General features: G+C 23.4%; 3 protein-coding genes across 3 annotated transcripts; 1 reads left to right on the top strand and 2 right to left on the bottom strand.

The window, feature by feature from the left end:
- Positions 1-589: 589 nt before the first annotated feature.
- Positions 590-6,872, bottom strand: LOC126901629 (protein BCCIP homolog). The gene is made up of 6 exons (XM_050678252.1): positions 6,648-6,872; positions 4,658-4,813; positions 1,477-1,563; positions 1,240-1,427; positions 1,009-1,159; positions 590-931 (listed from the first exon to the last, which is right to left on the bottom strand). The coding sequence occupies exons 1-6, from the start codon at positions 6,729-6,731 to the stop codon at positions 764-766; spliced, it is 834 nt and encodes a 277-aa protein (XP_050534209.1). The 5' UTR covers positions 6,732-6,872; the 3' UTR covers positions 590-763.
- A 464-nt stretch (positions 6,873-7,336) lies between these two features.
- On the bottom strand, positions 7,337-10,689 carry LOC126901639 (retinol dehydrogenase 14-like). Its single transcript, XM_050678270.1, has 5 exons — positions 10,563-10,689; positions 9,661-9,849; positions 9,455-9,564; positions 7,657-7,746; positions 7,337-7,536 (listed from the first exon to the last, which is right to left on the bottom strand). Exons 1-5 carry the CDS (start codon positions 10,609-10,611, stop codon positions 7,432-7,434), a joined length of 543 nt encoding a protein of 180 aa, XP_050534227.1. The 5' UTR covers positions 10,612-10,689; the 3' UTR covers positions 7,337-7,431.
- Positions 10,690-11,938: 1,249 nt separating this feature from the next.
- LOC126901626 (retinol dehydrogenase 14-like) lies at positions 11,939-20,006 on the top strand. Its single transcript, XM_050678247.1, has 8 exons — positions 11,939-12,052; positions 14,366-14,560; positions 14,635-14,727; positions 16,297-16,536; positions 17,250-17,438; positions 17,535-17,644; positions 19,056-19,145; positions 19,266-20,006. The coding sequence occupies exons 2-8, from the start codon at positions 14,371-14,373 to the stop codon at positions 19,368-19,370; spliced, it is 1,017 nt and encodes a 338-aa protein (XP_050534204.1). The 5' UTR covers positions 11,939-12,052; positions 14,366-14,370; the 3' UTR covers positions 19,371-20,006.
- Positions 20,007-20,084: the final 78 nt, after the last annotated feature.

The raw sequence follows: 20,084 nt of genomic DNA, 5'->3' as shown, positions 1-20,084 counted from the left end.
AGTAACCATCCAGGCTTAAATTTTTATTTATGACAATAATTAGGCTTTTTATTTAGAAATAATTGCAAACATTTTTTTGGATACATTGTCTTTGTGTTTAATCTGTTGAAACTTAAATTGAAGAAAATGTTTAAATATACAGTAAATAATTAAATACTTTTAACAAATAAAACTTCATTTTAATATATAATTTTTGTTGATCTTAAAGTTCAATAAAATCAATTTTTGATTAAATAAAAAATCTTGAAGATTAATATTGATCGAAATATAAAATTTTGTAAAGTAAGTCTTATTGTGAATCCTTATATTCTTTATTTCTAGATTATACAAGTGGTATTTTGAAAAGTTTTTGAGGAATTGGCATAAAATTAATTTTAATCCCTTATTTAAAATTTTTATATAATGTTTAACACACAATCAAATAGCGTATGCTTTTTTTATATATCCCTATAAGAAGTAAAAAAAATTAGCATGCAAAAACTTCTAAAGTTAGTTAACACATAATTTTATAAAATGATATGCCTTTAAAATAATTTTATAACAATTGAAAATAGTTAAATCAATAAATTAATTAATTAGCCACAAGTGATCAATTTTTATTATATAGTTAAATAAAAACAATAATATTATTTTATTCATTTATAATGATTTAATTATTCTTCCTAAAATTATGTTTACTTTATTAAAACATTAACTATTTGCATTATCCACATTATTGTTTATAGAATAATATAAATACAATAATTATATAAATCTTTAATAATCAACTTAACATATTCTGAATTTTTTTAATTATGGAATCAAGTTTGTCTGATTTAAAGAACAGTACTCGTCTATATGGGATCATTTCACAGTCACCTTCTTCCCAACTACCGGCCAAACCAGAATCCTTTTCATCTTTGACACAGAATTCAAACGTATAATCAGATTCCTATAGTTATTTAATTAATCAATTTTTTTTTTAAGTAGTAAATAAAACATACTAAATAATATAAAAATATTATTTACTTCATCAAATATTTCTTCTTCGGCATTAGACCATATGACTTGATCAGATTTTTTATTCTTATGTTCTTTCATTTTGTACAGTTTACAAATCATTATGAAATAAGAAAAATCATTGATTGTATTCTTGTTTTTTATATTTGTTAATTCTTTACTAAAATAATAATGCACACAATGCTATTGTTATTATGTTCTGTAAAAATATAATATTATATAAATCTTAAATAAAGATACCTGACTGACTGCAATAAAGGTACAGATATTGCTGGTGGTATATTAACATATCTTTCATTGACTAATAACGCTAATGGTTTTTTTTTAACAACTAAATAATCATTTATAAACTCAACAACTTTAGGTTCACCATGTTGTTTACTCAAATTTAACATCAATTTTTGTAATTGTTCTATACATTCACTTTTCTGAAAAAATATTTTTTAGAAACTAAAAATCAGTTGAGAAGTTTATTACCTGCTCAGTTATGTTAAGAATTGTCGTTATACCAAAAACTTGATTAACATCAACATCATCATCATCATCTTCATCATCAAATACTTGCTGAAATAATGTTAATAATTTTGGTGATATTTTTTAGTTATAATGTCAAAATATGGTGGACACCATTTTGACATCTTAAACAACTTTTGATTCAATAAATAATTTGTGTTACTTTTCCTTTAAATAATTTTTATAGTTATAGACTTTATTAAACTATAATTATTTATTAATTAACAATAAAAAAAAAAATTAATAAATTACATTTTTTTTTTTTTTAAATTTGAGTCAGTTTATAGTTTTTTTCTTACAAAAAATTTTGATGGGTTGATAATAACAATAGGATAGGTATTTATTGATTAACAAGTATTTTAGCTTCGATGCGAAGCTGAGAATTTATTAATTTTACTATGATATTTTTTTTTTGTGTCTGTGAACGCTCAATCTCAGCTCTTGCTGGACCGATTTTGATGAACAATACGTCAAAAAATCCCAAATCCTATCTAGTCAAAGACATTACCCTAAAAAATTGAAAAAAATTCCCTCATTCTTCGTAAACGAGGAAAATTCTTCAAAAAATTACAAATTTAAAACTCGCTAATTTTCTACATTTTTTCTATTTTTTTTACCTAAAATTGCCATAACTTTTTTAAAAATGACCGAAACAATACAATTTTTTTTTCATATATACCTGAGGTATTCACCTATCATTTTATATATTTTTGTGAACATTTGACCCTTTACCAGCCCACAAGAAGGGTTTCAAAATGATATCTTTTTTAAAAAAAATTAACTTTTGAAAATGTTCCTGAAAGACTACTGACACTTTTATATATACTTTAATTTGAAAAAAAAAATTTTACCTCTGGACTTGTCTTCATGGTAAAAATGACTACCGTATGCAAAAATACGCTATTTTTGTGTTAAAATTCTGGGTTTTGTATTTTATTTTAATTTAAAGTACCTGACAAGGGGAGTACACTGATTTTCATAAATATTAAATAAATAAAATTGAAAGTTATTTAAATTTTATGGCTTTTTATAAGTTGAGAAAAATAACTTTGAAATTTGAATTAACTTAAATTGCCATTTTTTTCAACCGTCAAAAGCGACGTACGGTTGCTGAGTGGTAAAAACTTGTGTATCACGTGCTTGGGTTACAACATTCCAACTTGCATATGGCAAGGAATTTTTTGCATTTTTTTCTTGATGTTTTTTAAGTTTGAATAAATTTTCAACTCTTTGATTTTAATCTCATTTAGATTCAATAACTTCAATAAAGATCAAGGATCCTATCACTGTAGTCGCCCCTTGAGAAAAGAAATTCATATTAAAATTATTTTACTACATTTTAGGTTTTAGATTTAATGCGAAACTGAGACTATTTTTTTGTGACTATTATTTATTTTCTCTACTCTAACTTGACGTACATTTTTCAACGATATGTCAAATTATTACAATTAGTTTAAGATAATACCCTCAAAAATTGATAGGTTTCAACTACAAAATTAAATCAATTTACTTTATAATTGCATAATACTTTACTCTATTTGTGTGTGCTACTACTAGATTATAATATTCCAATTTTTTTGTTAACAAGTTGTTATACAAATCATTTCTAAAAATAAATTATTGTTAGTTTCTCCTGAATTAATAATGGATTTTTACAATTAAAATCAAATTTTATAATACGCTCAATTGAGTAAATTTTTTTAACAACTTTGTTTTGATTGATTCTTTTAGTTAAAGTAAATCATTAAAATTAATTAACTTCTGAATATTTCAATAGTAGAATCTTTTTAAACACTAAAAGTTACTAGAAATTGATTACTATTATTTCTATTTCAGTTATCTATTACGATAAAAATTCAAAAAAATATTGAGCTTTTCTGATAAATTTACTATAAATAGTAATTAAAAAATTTTCTAACTGCATATTAATCATAACAATACAATTTTTTTAATTCTCATTAATTTTTTTATTTAATGATGTCAATTTCAAACTTGCAAAAGCTAAAAGTTATTGTAATAAATAAATTTTTTTTTTACAATAAACTTTCAAAAAAATTAACTTTTAAGGATTAACAAAATAGGTAAAATATGTCATTTTCCTTATTTTTAACATTTTAATAATCAAAATCGATATTAATTTAAAGTAATTTTTTTTTATATGTGAATACTTATTATTTTAATAATAATTAATAATATTAAAACTTAGAAGTGATAGAAAAAGTTTCAAAGCATATATGAAAACATCGAAAAAAGTTGATTTAGAAAGGTACATTTTTGTTTCTGATGAAAGTTTCTTGTAGTCCAGTGTTTAAAACTTATAATTTTATTATAAGTAACAAACATTTTTTATTGGAAAGTATTGTGTCTAGCTCTTTAAATTTTTATATGTGTTAAAAGTAAAGAAATATACAACTACTTTATTATTTTTATAATATCTCTGTAAAAATTACAATATTGAAAATCATATGAAATTATTGAATATCTATTTCATACTAAAATTATTATTTATTCATATATAATAATTATAACTTAAATAACTAATCGACCTAAAATTAAGGGAATAAAAGTTATTGTTGTTTTTGAAATAATCTACCAATTTCTGAAAATTAAACACTATCTACAGATTTGAATCTAAGCGTTTCTTATGATAGTGGTTTTAATCACTGTCAGATATCATCTATACTTGTCCCAACTATGCCACGTCCATATTGTGGTGCGACCCCACTGTGCTACCGTTTTTTTACATTGAATGAGTAAGTAGCATGTAGTCCAAGCTACATTCACTAGTACGAATTACATATACACTCTATTAAAATGTTTGTAACTCAATAAGAACTTCCTAAAATTGTTATAGACTCATTAACATTTTTGTAAAAAAAAAAGTAAAAAAATGGCTATTTTGAAATTTCAAAAAAAAAAAAAAAAAAAAAATTTTTAGAAATATGCTCTTAACCATAATCTAAAACTATAAAAATTCTCAAAAAATAAAGAAATAACTCAAAATATTTGCTGGATAAAAAGATATTAAATTTTAAAACCTAGGTTTTGACATATTTAAATATTACGATTGATCTACTAGCTGGTGGTATATATAAATACCTATGTATAAAGTACATTGGAAAAATGATTATAAATTGTACTATACCTTGATAACACTACCAATACTTTGTTGATTGACTAAAACTGAAGCCATGTCTGATACATTTAATTGAGCTTTTAAAAATAATTGTTGTAATAATTGTTTGACACCATGAAAATCTGAACTCTCTGGATTACGCCCTTCAAACTCAACATCAATCATCTAATATAAAAAACATTATTTTTACTAAAAATAATACATTTGATAATTAATAACATTCAGTTTATATTAAAAAAGAAAAAAAAATATTTAATTTATAATGATATACATGTAGAATAAAAAATACAAATTTGTTCTTAATTAGCTTCAGAATAAATAAATGGACTCCTTTTATAATTTTTTATAAATAAATTTAATGTTTAAATAGTTAAGTTCATAATATAGTTTAATAGTTTTTAAATATTAAACATTTTTTGTGGTAAGATTAATTAATGTGATAATTCATTACTATATTGATAAAAATATTTTTATTATTTTGTAATTAAAATAATTTTTAGTTCTACCATAAATTTATAACATGATTATTACTTTTCACAATAATAATTATATAAACAGAAATTTTTACAATAATAATAACTATTGAAACTGTTTTTTTTTTTATAGCGTAAATTATTTTTAAACTTAGTTAAACTATGATTTAATTTTTATATATACTTAGGTAAAGTTTAGATGTTATGAGATTATATAAGAAAAAATTGTTAGATTTTTAATAATTTGAAAAAAAAATAATTGAATCCTGCTTAATATGAAATATGAATATTTTTTAATGAAATAAAGATATTTATAAACTCAAAACTCATACAATATATGACTCTTACATTTTTATTTGAGATACAGTGTAGGATTAGAATAACTACAATTTTTAACAAAAACGTTTTAGTGGCCTTAATTACTCAACATTTGATGTTTTATCTACGTCAAATCAACAGATCCTTTGAAAATAATTTGTTAGTAAACTGCTGTACAAAATTACTTATGACAAATCAAATTTAAAATATTTTAAGTTTTAATTTACTAATTTGTGGTTTACGTGACTTTTTAAATTAAAAATTTTTTATAATGATAGTATTAAATATATCTTAACTGTAGAAACACTAAATATAATACTAAAAATGAACAAGTTGTTTTTAAATTTTACTGAGTTATTCTAATTCAAATAATTTTGATTCTTTCATAATTGTATAGTAGCTTTTGCCACGTTAAAATTTTATCAAATTAAAATTTATGAAAATAGAACAAATGCTTAAAAAGACTAGTTTTTTTTTTAATTGGAGCCATATTAACTATATTAAATAATAGATAAAGTCAAAACTTTAATTAACTAAAGTGTGAAATAACTTTTTTATGGCTCAATCCATTCGGGTGGTATGTACACAATTATAAATTTTATATTTGTGTATGGTTACAACTTGTTTTTACTTTGTTAAAGAAATGATAGTATAATTTTGTTCAATTTAATACTCTAATTTGGTTTACTAGGAAAATGTATATAATTTTATCTTGATCTGATAAAATGATATAATAGCTACTTTTTAGAAAAGCTCAGTTAAATTGTTAATAAATTTTTCAATTTTTTGTATAATAAAATAACATATAATCTTTAATAATCTGTAATAACTTATATTAATTTCGTCTAAATTATTCAATTGTAACTCAGTATATCATATTAAGCCAATGTCTATTTTATTAATGCCGTCAAAAATAAAAATCAATTTTTAAAAAAATAATAATTTTATATCAAGGTTACCTAATTTTATTTTATTGTTATATTTTATCTTTTATAGTGAGATTAAAACAAAAACTAGATCCAGGAAAATCAATTACTACATAATTGTACGTTTTTAAATAGATGAACAAAAAACATAGTTACATACACTTATGTAGTGTGTTAGCAACTTATATTGATAAATAACTCTTCTTTAATATTTTGTAAAAAAATGTCAAATTTTTATTTAAAAAGTATAAAGCAATAAAATAATAAAATGTTAAGTCTTACCATTTGATCGATATTATCATCTTCTGAAGCATTGCCAATCGATTTTCGAGGTTCTATTGAACGTTTTTTCGCTGGAGCTGACATTTTTGATAAACGAAAGTTTAAAATTTAAATTTATAAGTTTTATTTCTGAGTATTTTCTATTTAGATGAAAATAAAGAATAAGTTAATTAAAGAATAAATAGTAAAAAATAAAAAAACACGTGCCTTTTAATCAAATTATCCCATTGATAAGAAAATTTTATACGTTATCATGATATTGAGGTAAATGATAACATTTAAAATTGGCTGTTAGATTATCAGACAATATAGTTAAAATTATCATTAATTTCTGTAAAATCCTTATTTAGGAATAATAATTATTCCTTTTTTATTATAATTATAATCATTATATAAAAAACACAAGTTTTAGAAGATGATTTTCTTTTTGATCGTTTAATCGTTTCTCTTAAATATGCTCATAGAAAAATAAATTGAACAATTTATAAGTGAGAATTTTTTTCCACTGTTCAACCGTTTTTCTATTACAGAATTTTTAAATGTCATACATCCAAATATGCTAGTATAGAAAGTTATAAAAAGTTTAATGCAAAGGTATTTAATTATAAATACCTGATAATGAGTAAATAATATTTAAATTAAAATGCATTTCTTTGTGCTTATACGTGTCGTATATTTACAATAGCAAATTTGTTGTTTACGACTTGTTTTATTTTATTTTTAAAATATCAAGAACGATATTTTTATTTTAGTCATATGGATAAAATAAAAATGTTTTATTAAGTTAAACCCTTGGATCGCATGGTCCAATTTTCACAAGTTTCTCGCAAATATCCCAATACTTTTTCTGGTTTTCTACGTTGAGTATGTCATTTCTTAGGCTGGCTTCCTAAATAAAAATTTCAACATAAATTTGATTTTTTTATCTTTATGTATGAATATAAGCACATCAAAATTTTTAAAAATGTATTTTTAATAATATTATATTATTACTAAAATTTTTACTTACTTTGCAATCTTTAAAGTATTTTCCATTTGTTTTTTCTACATCTTCACTAACAGCTAAATAGATTGTTGTTTGTGCACCTTGTTCAGAGGTCTGTAAAATAATGTTTAACATTTAATTTGGACATTAGCCTCCTACATAGCAACGTATTGATTAATTAGATTTTTAATTTTCTTAAAAATACATCTCAAATCTCATTTATATTCTAACTTCTTCAAAACTTATCTTTATTTATTATTTATTTTAATGTAAACTACAAAGTTAAAATAATTTTTAAAATAATATGTAAGACTGTAGCCTCACAAATAATTTTAGCTTCGATGCAAAGCTGAGAAGGTATTAATTTTACTATGATGTGTTTTTTTTTTGTGTTTGATACCACTTTTTCTCAGCTCTCAACGAACAGATTTCTTTCAATGACACGTCAAAAGATCACAAATCGTATCTAGTCGAAGACATTACCATCAAAAATTGAAAAAATTTCCGTCATTCGCCATAAATGGGGGAAACCTCCAAAAAAATTACAAATTTTAAAATCGCTAATTTTCGACATTTTTTCAATTTTTTTAAATTAAAATTGCTATAACTTTTTAAAAAATGGTCAAATCAATATAATCTTTTTTTTATAGATGCTTGATGTCATTCCTTATCATTTGGTATATTTTTTTTATAAATCTGTCCCTCTCGAAAGTGTCATCGGTGGGTGGCTTCTTCACTCAATATTTCATTCTTGTTTATCTTAGCTAATACTCTTATTGTGCCGTTTGTGTATAGATTGTGTATATATTAATAAAGAAAAAAAAAAAAANAAAAAAAAAAAAAAAAAAAAAAAAAAAAATCTGTCCCTCTAACTGCCCACAGGGAGGGATTTAAAATGATAACTTTTTCAACTTAACTTTTGAAAGTGTTCCGGAAATACTGATACTTTTATATATATCTTAAATTAAAGCTTATGTAATATACTTTAATATTAAAAAAAAAAAAATTTGGACTTCATTTTATCTTCACGATGAAAATGGCTATTGAATGCTATTTTTGTGTGAAAATTCTTGATTTTATATTTTACATTTTTTACTTTAAAATGCTATAACTTTTTAAAAAATGTATGGGGATCAATACAATTTTTTCATGAGAAGTAAAATTTATATACATCTTTCATTCGAAATACTTTATCTTAATCAGGATATTAATAAGAAAATAGCAGATCATATAGCTTTTGAAATAATCCGCCAATTTTTTTAAATTAAACACTAACTAAAGATTTGCATCGAAACGTTTTTTTTTTTTATAGTGATTTTAATCACTGTCAGATATCATTATACTTGATCCAACTATCCCACGTCACCTCTGTGCCACGACCCCCCTGTGCTGGGTTTTTTTAATTACACCTATGCATATTATATTTTAAGAACTGATTTAATAGAAAATAAATATTTTGTAATTAAGTATTCCGTTGCAAATTGGTTGAACCAACTTGTCACGCCTAATGTAAGTAAATACAATAACAGTAAAAATATATGATTTGGAGTCATGAGAATGCCTTTTTGTACAATCTTTCCGTTTAATAAAAAAATATTTAAAGTTATCTTTTAGTTTTCTAATAAACAAAAAAATGTTGACTTAATTATTAGTATCTTCAAAAATACAATATAAATATTTACTTAATATTTAATAAATATTAATAAATGGTTAATAAATATATTTAAAATGTTCTATCCTTATTAATATAATAATATTACATAGAATTAAAATACTAAAATTATAAATGATTTAATTAAGTATAAATACATGATCTATTTACCTTAAACATTGTTTTAACAACCAATTGAATGGGCAAATTTAGTGGAAAAGGAACATTTCTCCATATACCTGAATCGATCATACCAGGATGAAGACAATTACAAGTAACACCTATAGCATTTTTATACATTACTAAGAAATGATTTTCTAAAAATTTATTAATGAATTATCATAAATAACTACGTATGTAATTACATATGTAATTACCTGAGTTACTTTCATTCAATCTTCTTGCCAATTCATTTGAAAACATGATGTTTGCATACTTAGACACGTAGTACAGATAGGCGGGAATCTGATTTGTTGGATTTGGTTTGTCTAAATTTAATTTGGCAAATCGATACAATTCTGAGGCCACAATAACGATTCGGCTTGGTGCACTTTTTTTGAGTAATGCTAATTATAATAAAAATATTTATGTAATAATTTTGGAACTAATATTATATTACAGACTAATGTTTAGGCACGGGTTAAAGGGGTTAGGGGTTTTCTTGGGGCCCTTCTTAATTTTTACAAAAGAAATGATCAGAAAATAATTAAAGTCCTACCTATATCTCCTATCATTTCATTATTTAGATAACAATTTTTGTTATCTTTTTAGTTCCTTTTGGAATTTTTACCCATATGAGTCAACAACAACTAGTCTTAATACGGGGATTTATTAGTGTCGTATTTGTATATTTGTACATCTGTTTATTACGAGACTTTATTTTCATTAAAAATTTAAAAACAATTTATTAACCAATAATATCTTATATTTATATAAAATAAATAAAGAAAATTACCATTACGTAATAACTTTAAAAAGCAAAACACAGAGAATCCGTATGTTTTACTTTGTGCCATATTCCCAGTCTGGGAATATAATCATTATTGTTGTGAATTTATTTAGCAAGGAAAATTTGTTTTAAAATTTACAATCACATCATAAGCTTTTTTATTATAGATAACAAAATTTATATTAACCGAGTGTGATTTTATTTACTCAAGCACTCCCTTCATTAATCCCCATTTTTTAAAAACTAGATTGAAATGTTTTTTTGGTCTTTTATATTAATTAATTTTTAACGAAAATTTTGAGTAATTATAAAAATATATAAAATACTTACGTAGAAGTAAACGTGTTAGTAAGTATGGTCCATACTGATTTGTTGCCATAGTTAATTCTAAATTGTCTTCGGTGATTGTATTTATCGACCCCCCTGTGCTGGGTTTTTATAAGTGCTTTTTGAGTGCCTATAATGAAGTTTTTTGATGATTTTAAGTGCTTCAAGTTTATAAATTATACATAAAATGCCTATCTTTAAATCTTAAAAAAATTTTGAATAAAAAAGAATTATTGAAATATTTTTTTAATTGCGAAAAATAACATCAAACATGTTTAATATAGTGTCCTATATTGTAAAAATTGATTTCAAAAAAAAATATATATAAATATTATGTAGATCACAAGTTATATGAGTTTTCAGTTAGATCTGTTCCACTCTGCATATAATTTTTGAGAAGGCAATTACATAAATAGTTTCATTAAACTCTTTTCTTCAGTGGCGTAGTTAAGATTTATTTATGGAAAAAAAATTTCTTACAAACTTATTTTTAAAAAAAATATTGTGAACAAAGGGAGGTATGATAACTGTACCCAATTGCTGCGCAACTGGTCTTCCTAGATTGCGCCTATAAAATTCAGTTAAAAATTAACTGATTTAATAAATGTATTAAATATCAAATATGTCTTAGTAAATTACATATTGAAATATTAAATTTTTAGTCACAAATGGTTTTTCTTAAAAAAAATTGAGATTTCTACAAATTTACAGGACACATAAAAAGATAACCTAGTTGTTTAATATAACTTATATTTTTTGTAGAACTTATAAGTGAAAATAAAAATATGTGGGAGGACTAATGAAATATTTCAGTATTTTCTACATTGTCCTAAAAATGTTTTTATACATTTTTATTGTATATATATCATAATAAATATAATTTTCTAATTTTTAGGGGAGGACTAAGCTCTTCAGACTATTTACATTTTGATTCATCGATGAACAATTAAAGTATATAATTAGACGTAATCGACTAGTAAATTGATGAGATTTCATTCTAATAAGAACATTCACGCACGAAGAATTTTAATATTTTTTAGCTTTTTGATTTCCAGTAGAAATTCAGTGCTATGCATTGAACATATTTTTTTCAAACTATTTTATCCTATAATTGTTCATTTGAAATTGCATAAATATATAATTTATTACAAATATGTTAAACACATTTTTGAACTAATTAAATCTATTTAATAGGCGCAGGTAAAAGGGTATTCAAGCAAGTAATAATACGAAAAAATGTTTGGCTATCCAATACATTATGATTTCATAACAATCAATAATATACAAAATTAAATCTAAAAATGAAATTTTTGTAACTAGGGACGATAATTACCATTATTACATCATCAGACCACTCTCCCTTCTGCTCTACTGTTACTTTTTCTACTGGTTACATATATGTTTTCACAATTTGATTGAACAGAACTACTTTCACTTTACGCCTTGTAGGCACACAAAATCTATCTAGAATCATTGCAAGACGTTTTTTGATGGTAAGTAAAATCATTCTCTTTATTCCCTATTATATTTTTCTTTATAAGACACCATATTCTATTTTAGATTTTAATAAAAATTTAAAAATCTCACTTTATAACATTTTTTAAAATTAATATAATATTTAAGATAAATTTTAAAGGTTTTAGAGGTAATCTTTTAGAGTTAAAATGAGCTATCATTTACGGATTAATATTCATTTTTAATACTTTTTTTTGTTTTAATTAACAATTTGTAAATGTGAATTAATACATTTTGTTTAATTTCCAAAAAGTAAATGAATACATTTTTAACCATTTATAAAAATTGCTTTTACATATTTTTATAATTCTATAAGCTAAGTATAAATGTATTGGCAATAATATAGTTTTTTTAAGATGTACTCACATCAACAAACATTAGCAAAAAATAATAATTTATACGCTTATTTTGATTTAAAAGTCATTTATAATAAAATATTAAACTACCTGGGGTAGAATTGCAAGAATTTTTTTTGCGTGTGATATTATAATATTCTGATGACTTTTATACTGACAAAAATAATTTTTTGTTGGGAAGGTTTAAAAATATCTAAAATAAATCTGTGAATTGTAAAGTTACAAAATATTTTAAGTGTGCGAAGCATTCATTAGGTATACCCTAGGTCGTCTAAATAGGGACATTGAGACATCATACTTAAAATTACAATATTAATTATGTAAGTCGAAAATAAATTGTTTACTTCGTATGGTTTCTACAAAAAGAAAAAAGTTTATAATCCTATATCAAAACATGCACACCAAATTAAAAGAAAAAAAGTGTTTAATTTTATTGTAGATTACAATTTATATTTTTACAACCTCATATGATGCAATTTACAAATGCATTTTAAAAATATTTGTATAAATTCATTAGCTTAAGAAAATAGTGTAATTGTATTGATATATCGTGTATGTAATTAATACATATTACATTAACATAATTTTGATAAAATTATAATCAAGCAAACTGACGGATATTTAATGTTCTGGTTATTATAAAAGCAATGTAACGGAAATTGTTTTTCTTGTTGTTCGGTAACAATTCAAAACATTTTTTTATTATTAATTTCGTTAAGGTAATAGTTTAAACATGAGTTACATGTTTAAAACTCTTTACATTATGAACTTAAAAAACCCAGCACAGGGGGGTCGCGGCACAGTTGTGACGTGGTATAGTTGGATCAAGTATAATGATATCTGACAGTGATTAAAATCACTATCAAAAATAAACGCTTCGATGCAAATCTTTAGATAGTGTTTAATTTAAAAAAAATTGGTGTTTTATTCCAAAAGCTACTTGATCTGCTGGTTCCTTAATATCTCGATTAAGATAAAGTATGTCGAATGAAAAAGGGTTTATTAAAAAATATTATTTCTCATAAAAAAATTGTGTGGATCCATAAACTTTTCAATAAGTTATAGCATTATAAAGTTAAATATAATATGAATAATAAAATCGAGAATTTTCACACGAAAATAGCATTCGGTAGCCATTTTCGCCGTGAAGACAAGTCCAGAGGTCAAATTTTTTTTTTTCAAATTAAAGTATATTACATTAGCTTTAATTTAAGATATATATAAAAGTGTCAGACCTTCCGGAACATTTTCAAAAGTTATGTTGAAAAAGTTAATTTTTTGTGAAAAAGTTGTCATTTTAAATCCCCCCCTGTGGGCAGGTTAAGTGTCAGATTTACAAAAAAAATATACCAAATGATAAGTAAAGACATCAAGCATCTATATAAAAAAAAATTATATTGATATGTTCATTTTTGAAAAAGTTAGGGCAGTTTTTAGTAAAAAAAATTGAAAAAATGTCGAAAATTAGCGATTTTTAAATTTGTAATTTTTTTGGAGGTTTCCCCCATTTACGGGGAACGAGGGAAATTTTTTCAATTTTGAAGGTTAGTACGATATAGATACGATTTGTGATCTTTTGACGTATCGTTGAAAGAAATCCGTTCGGTGAGAGCTGAGAAAAAGTGGTAACAGACACAAAAAAAAAAAACGCATCATAGTAAAACCAATACCTTCTCAGCTTCGCATCGAAGCTAAAAATGAGAAATAGTAAAATTGTTCGTATTTTTTTTTACCTTAGGTCAAAAATTATCATCATTATTTGAGCATATATCCTTTATTGTTCATTTAAAAAAACACAGTAACATTGAAGGTCTATGTCATATTTCGTGACGTACTAAGAATAACGTTCAGTAAAAATACATCTAAGTGATGACCGTAGACATATAATAGAATATCCTACTTACAACATACTTAAATTTTTTCCTGGTTATTTAGGTTTGATGATGTGGTATGCTGAAACATTATCGTACCTTCACACGTTTAACTTAGTAGCTCTTATTCTCAATGTCATTCTGATCGCAGTAGTATCACTAGCAACTATTAAAGCATACACTTGGATGACCACTGGATTGTACAACGGTAACACCAACATGAAAGGAAAAGTTGTTATTATTACCGGATGCAACTCTGGTAAGTAGTTCATAGAATTATAATGTAGATAAACGTCAAATAAATACAAAACGTTTAATTACCATTTAAACTAGGTATTGGTAAAGAAACTGCTAAAGATATAGCTAAACGAGGAGCAAGATTAATCATGGCGTGTAGAAATATAGAGGTCAGCTCAAAAGTCCGAGGTAAAAATAAATGCATAATAATATTTTAAGTTAAAACTACTAAAAACAAAAATATGCATTCAACGGGATCTCACAGAGATTAATCCCACTATGCTGAAAAACAACATTTTTAGATTTTTCAATTACTTATTGAAACCAAATTTTGAATAATCAATGAGTGGTATAGACTTTATTGCTTATTTAAGATAATTAGATATACAAATGATATTTTATAAAACAATATAAGAAAAACTATAACTTTTTTAAATTAAAAACTATGACAAAAAACATGTATATTTAAAATGATTTTAAACAACCACGTCTTATGATCCTTAATTATGAAATATAAATTAGATACGTGCAAAATTTAATCTAATAAAACATGCATTTGTTAAGGTATATAACAAATTAAAAAGATAGTTACCTTGAAAATTATTAATGTTATAGTGATTAGTTAGCTCAAGGTCAAGGATTATATTTTAATGACAAAAACAATTAGGGAAAGTAATATTTAGCATTCTCTTATAGATGTATTTTCATTTATCGAACAAAAATAGTCGAATTATAAAGTAAAGCCTTAATATTCTTTATTTATAATATATAAATAATACAATTTATTATATAAATGAAATTAATATTCAATTAAAGATAATAAACTTCTTATTACGATACCAAAAAATATAAAATTAAATTTTATTTAATGTTTTCTATTGATCAACACATACATTACCCGTGTACTTATAATAAATAGATATAAAATAATACTGTAAGTTCTTTTGGAAAAAAAACGTATACATGAAAAAAAGTTTAGAGTATTTAGAGTATTTCAAATTTATATTAAGAAGAAAGTGATTCTTCTTCAAGTAATATTAAGAAGGAATTTTTTTCAACAAGAATAGATTACTGGAACAATTTCTTTTTGTAAGAACTAAGCTACAAATTACTTCTTTTAAAAATTTAAGAATATGAAATGTGAACGAATCATTTTTATGAGAAACATAAACAAAATTTACAGTTCTTTTAAATTTTTCTTTGTTTTAGGATGTTATCAATAAAAATGGACTTTTACTTTAACTAATAACAATATTTTTTGCATTGAAATCTAATGACCATAATTGTATAACAGTATTATTTTTGTATTATGTTATCGACATTTAATAATTTTATTATGTACTACTCTGATATTAATAAAGCTTTCATCGATATTAAATAAATTATTGCATTAAAAAATTAATATATTGAAAGCACAAAATCATAAGCATAATCTGAGAGGCTTTAATCCCCTAATTCTGTATTAACCCCTCAAATTATGAAAATTACACGCTATATTTAGAAAATATGATAAGATTGAAAGAAATTAAGTTAAACAGTCCAAACATTTTGTTTAAATTAGCCTACGAACAGAATGTTTAAAATATAGGCTACACTTTAATTTTAAACTACAGTTAAAAAATATTAATATTAGCAGGTTTTAAAATATTTTCTAACAAAATAGATATGATTAGGATTTCGAGTTCCATTTAAAAAGGAATTTTTTTAACATTGCCATTGAGAATTATTAATTATGAAATAATAAATATTATTTTTTAGATGAAATTATTGAATATAGTGGAAACAATAATGTTGTATTGATGGAACTAGACTTGAGCAGTTTGAATTCAGTTCGTAAATTCGCTGGTAAAATTAACCAACAAGAATCCAGATTAGATGTACTCATCAATAACGCAGGGGTAGCTAAAACTTTTGGCAAGACAATCACCGAAGACAATTTAGAATTAACTATGGCAACAAATCAGTATGGACCATACTTACTAACACGTTTACTTCTACGTAAGTATTTTATATATTTTTATAATTACTCAAAATTTTCGTTAAAAATTAATTAATATAAAAGACCAAAAAAACATTTCAATCTAGTTTTTAAAAAATGGGGATTAATGAAGGGAGTGCTTGAGTAAATAAAATCACACTCGGTTAATATAAATTTTGTTATCTATAATAAAAAAGCTTATGATGTGATTGTAAATTTTAAAACAAATTTTCCTTGCTAAATAAATTCACAACAATAATGATTATATTCCCAGACTGGGAATATGGCACAAAGTAAAACATACGGATTCTCAGTGTTTTGCTTTTTAAAGTTATTACGTAATGGTAATTTTCTTTATTTATTTTATATAAATATAAGATATTATTGGTTAATAAATTGTTTTTAAATTTTTAATGAAAATAAAGTCTCGTAATAAACAGATGTACAAATATACAAATACGACACTAATAAATCCCCGTATTAAGACTAGTTGTTGTTGACTCATATGGGTAAAAATTCCAAAAGGAACTAAAAAGATAACAAAAATTGTTATCTAAATAATGAAATGATAGGAGATATAGGTAGGACTTTAATTATTTTCTGATCATTTCTTTTGTAAAAATTAAGAAGGGCCCCAAGAAAACCCCTAACCCCTTTAACCCGTGCCTAAACATTAGTCTGTAATATAATATTAGTTCCAAAATTATTACATAAATATTTTTATTATAATTAGCATTACTCAAAAAAAGTGCACCAAGCCGAATCGTTATTGTGGCCTCAGAATTGTATCGATTTGCCAAATTAAATTTAGACAAACCAAATCCAACAAATCAGATTCCCGCCTATCTGTACTACGTGTCTAAGTATGCAAACATCATGTTTTCAAATGAATTGGCAAGAAGATTGAATGAAAGTAACTCAGGTAATTACATATGTAATTACATACGTAGTTATTTATGATAATTCATTAATAAATTTTTAGAAAATCATTTCTTAGTAATGTATAAAAATGCTATAGGTGTTACTTGTAATTGTCTTCATCCTGGTATGATCGATTCAGGTATATGGAGAAATGTTCCTTTTCCACTAAATTTGCCCATTCAATTGGTTGTTAAAACAATGTTTAAGGTAAATAGATCATGTATTTATACTTAATTAAATCATTTATAATTTTAGTATTTTAATTCTATGTAATATTATTATATTAATAAGGATAGAACATTTTAAATATATTTATTAACCATTTATTAATATTTATTAAATATTAAGTAAATATTTATATTGTATTTTTGAAGATACTAATAATTAAGTCAACATTTTTTTGTTTATTAGAAAACTAAAAGATAACTTTAAATATTTTTTTATTAAACGGAAAGATTGTACAAAAAGGCATTCTCATGACTCCAAATCATATATTTTTACTGTTATTGTATTTACTTACATTAGGCGTGACAAGTTGGTTCAACCAATTTGCAACGGAATACTTAATTACAAAATATTTATTTTCTATTAAATCAGTTCTTAAAATATAATATGCATAGGTGTAATTAAAAAAACCCAGCACAGGGGGGTCGTGGCACAGAGGTGACGTGGGATAGTTGGATCAAGTATAATGATATCTGACAGTGATTAAAATCACTATAAAAAAAAAAAACGTTTCGATGCAAATCTTTAGTTAGTGTTTAATTTAAAAAAATTGGCGGATTATTTCAAAAGCTATATGATCTGCTATTTTCTTATTAATATCCTGATTAAGATAAAGTATTTCGAATGAAAGATGTATATAAATTTTACTTCTCATGAAAAAATTGTATTGATCCCCATACATTTTTTAAAAAGTTATAGCATTTTAAAGTAAAAAATGTAAAATATAAAATCAAGAATTTTCACACAAAAATAGCATTCAATAGCCATTTTCATCGTGAAGATAAAATGAAGTCCAAATTTTTTTTTTTTTAATATTAAAGTATATTACATAAGCTTTAATTTAAGATATATATAAAAGTATCAGTATTTCCGGAACACTTTCAAAAGTTAAGTTGAAAAAGTTATCATTTTAAATCCCTCCCTGTGGGCAGTTAGAGGGACAGATTTTTTTTTTTTTTTTTTTTTTTTTTTTTNGGTTTCCCCCATTTATGGCGAATGACGGAAATTTTTTCAATTTTTGATGGTAATGTCTTCGACTAGATACGATTTGTGATCTTTTGACGTGTCATTGAAAGAAATCTGTTCGTTGAGAGCTGAGAAAAAGTGGTATCAAACACAAAAAAAAAACACATCATAGTAAAATTAATACCTTCTCAGCTTTGCATCGAAGCTAAAATTATTTGTGAGGCTACAGTCTTACATATTATTTTAAAAATTATTTTAACTTTGTAGTTTACATTAAAATAAATAATAAATAAAGATAAGTTTTGAAGAAGTTAGAATATAAATGAGATTTGAGATGTATTTTTAAGAAAATTAAAAATCTAATTAATCAATACGTTGCTATGTAGGAGGCTAATGTCCAAATTAAATGTTAAACATTATTTTACAGACCTCTGAACAAGGTGCACAAACAACAATCTATTTAGCTGTTAGTGAAGATGTAGAAAAAACAAATGGAAAATACTTTAAAGATTGCAAAGTAAGTAAAAATTTTAGTAATAATATAATATTATTAAAAATACATTTTTAAAAATTTTGATGTGCTTATATTCATACATAAAGATAAAAAAATCAAATTTATGTTGAAATTTTTATTTAGGAAGCCAGCCTAAGAAATGACATACTCAACGTAGAAAACCAGAAAAAGTATTGGGATATTTGCGAGAAACTTGTGAAAATTGGACCATGCGATCCAAGGGTTTAACTTAATAAAACATTTTTATTTTATCCATATGACTAAAATAAAAATATCGTTCTTGATATTTTAAAAATAAAATAAAACAAGTCGTAAACAACAAATTTGCTATTGTAAATATACGACACGTATAAGCACAAAGAAATGCATTTTAATTTAAATATTATTTACTCATTATCAGGTATTTATAATTAAATTCTAAGCTATATGCTTTGAGGCATTTGACATAATTTTTAACTAATCAAACGTTTTAAATTTTATTGTTTAATAAATCAAACTATGTAATTATTATATACTTTAAAATAGAGTAAAAATAAAAAAATATATTCATATATTATTTACAAAATAATTTGATTGAATACAAGTTTATTAAATGTGTTTTTTAAATATCTAACTTTTTTTTGTACTACAGAATTTTTTATGTATTGGTAATATTTTACAATATAATTAATTGTCTACTTAACTCAATTATCTGTTTATATTTGTGTAGGTGTATTCAATAAACATTAATAAACTTTAAGCAACATATAAAAAGAGTTTAACAGAAAGCCATTATAATTTTAAATAATACATTTTCCTATAATTGTTAATTCATTATCTTAATAATTAAATTTAGTAGAACATAAATATAATATTTTAATAACATGAAGTTTTTAAAATAATTTTATTTGTTTATAATTGTAAATCTGAAAATTTTTTCCTCGACAATATCAGTGGTTTAAA

This window comes from Daktulosphaira vitifoliae, unplaced genomic scaffold (assembly GCF_025091365.1).
Source record: "Daktulosphaira vitifoliae isolate Bord-2020 unplaced genomic scaffold, ASM2509136v1 Scaffold_3, whole genome shotgun sequence".
In the NCBI taxonomy this organism is placed as follows: domain Eukaryota; kingdom Metazoa; phylum Arthropoda; class Insecta; order Hemiptera; family Phylloxeridae; genus Daktulosphaira; species Daktulosphaira vitifoliae.
This window is presented reverse-complemented; position numbering and strand designations above follow the sequence as displayed.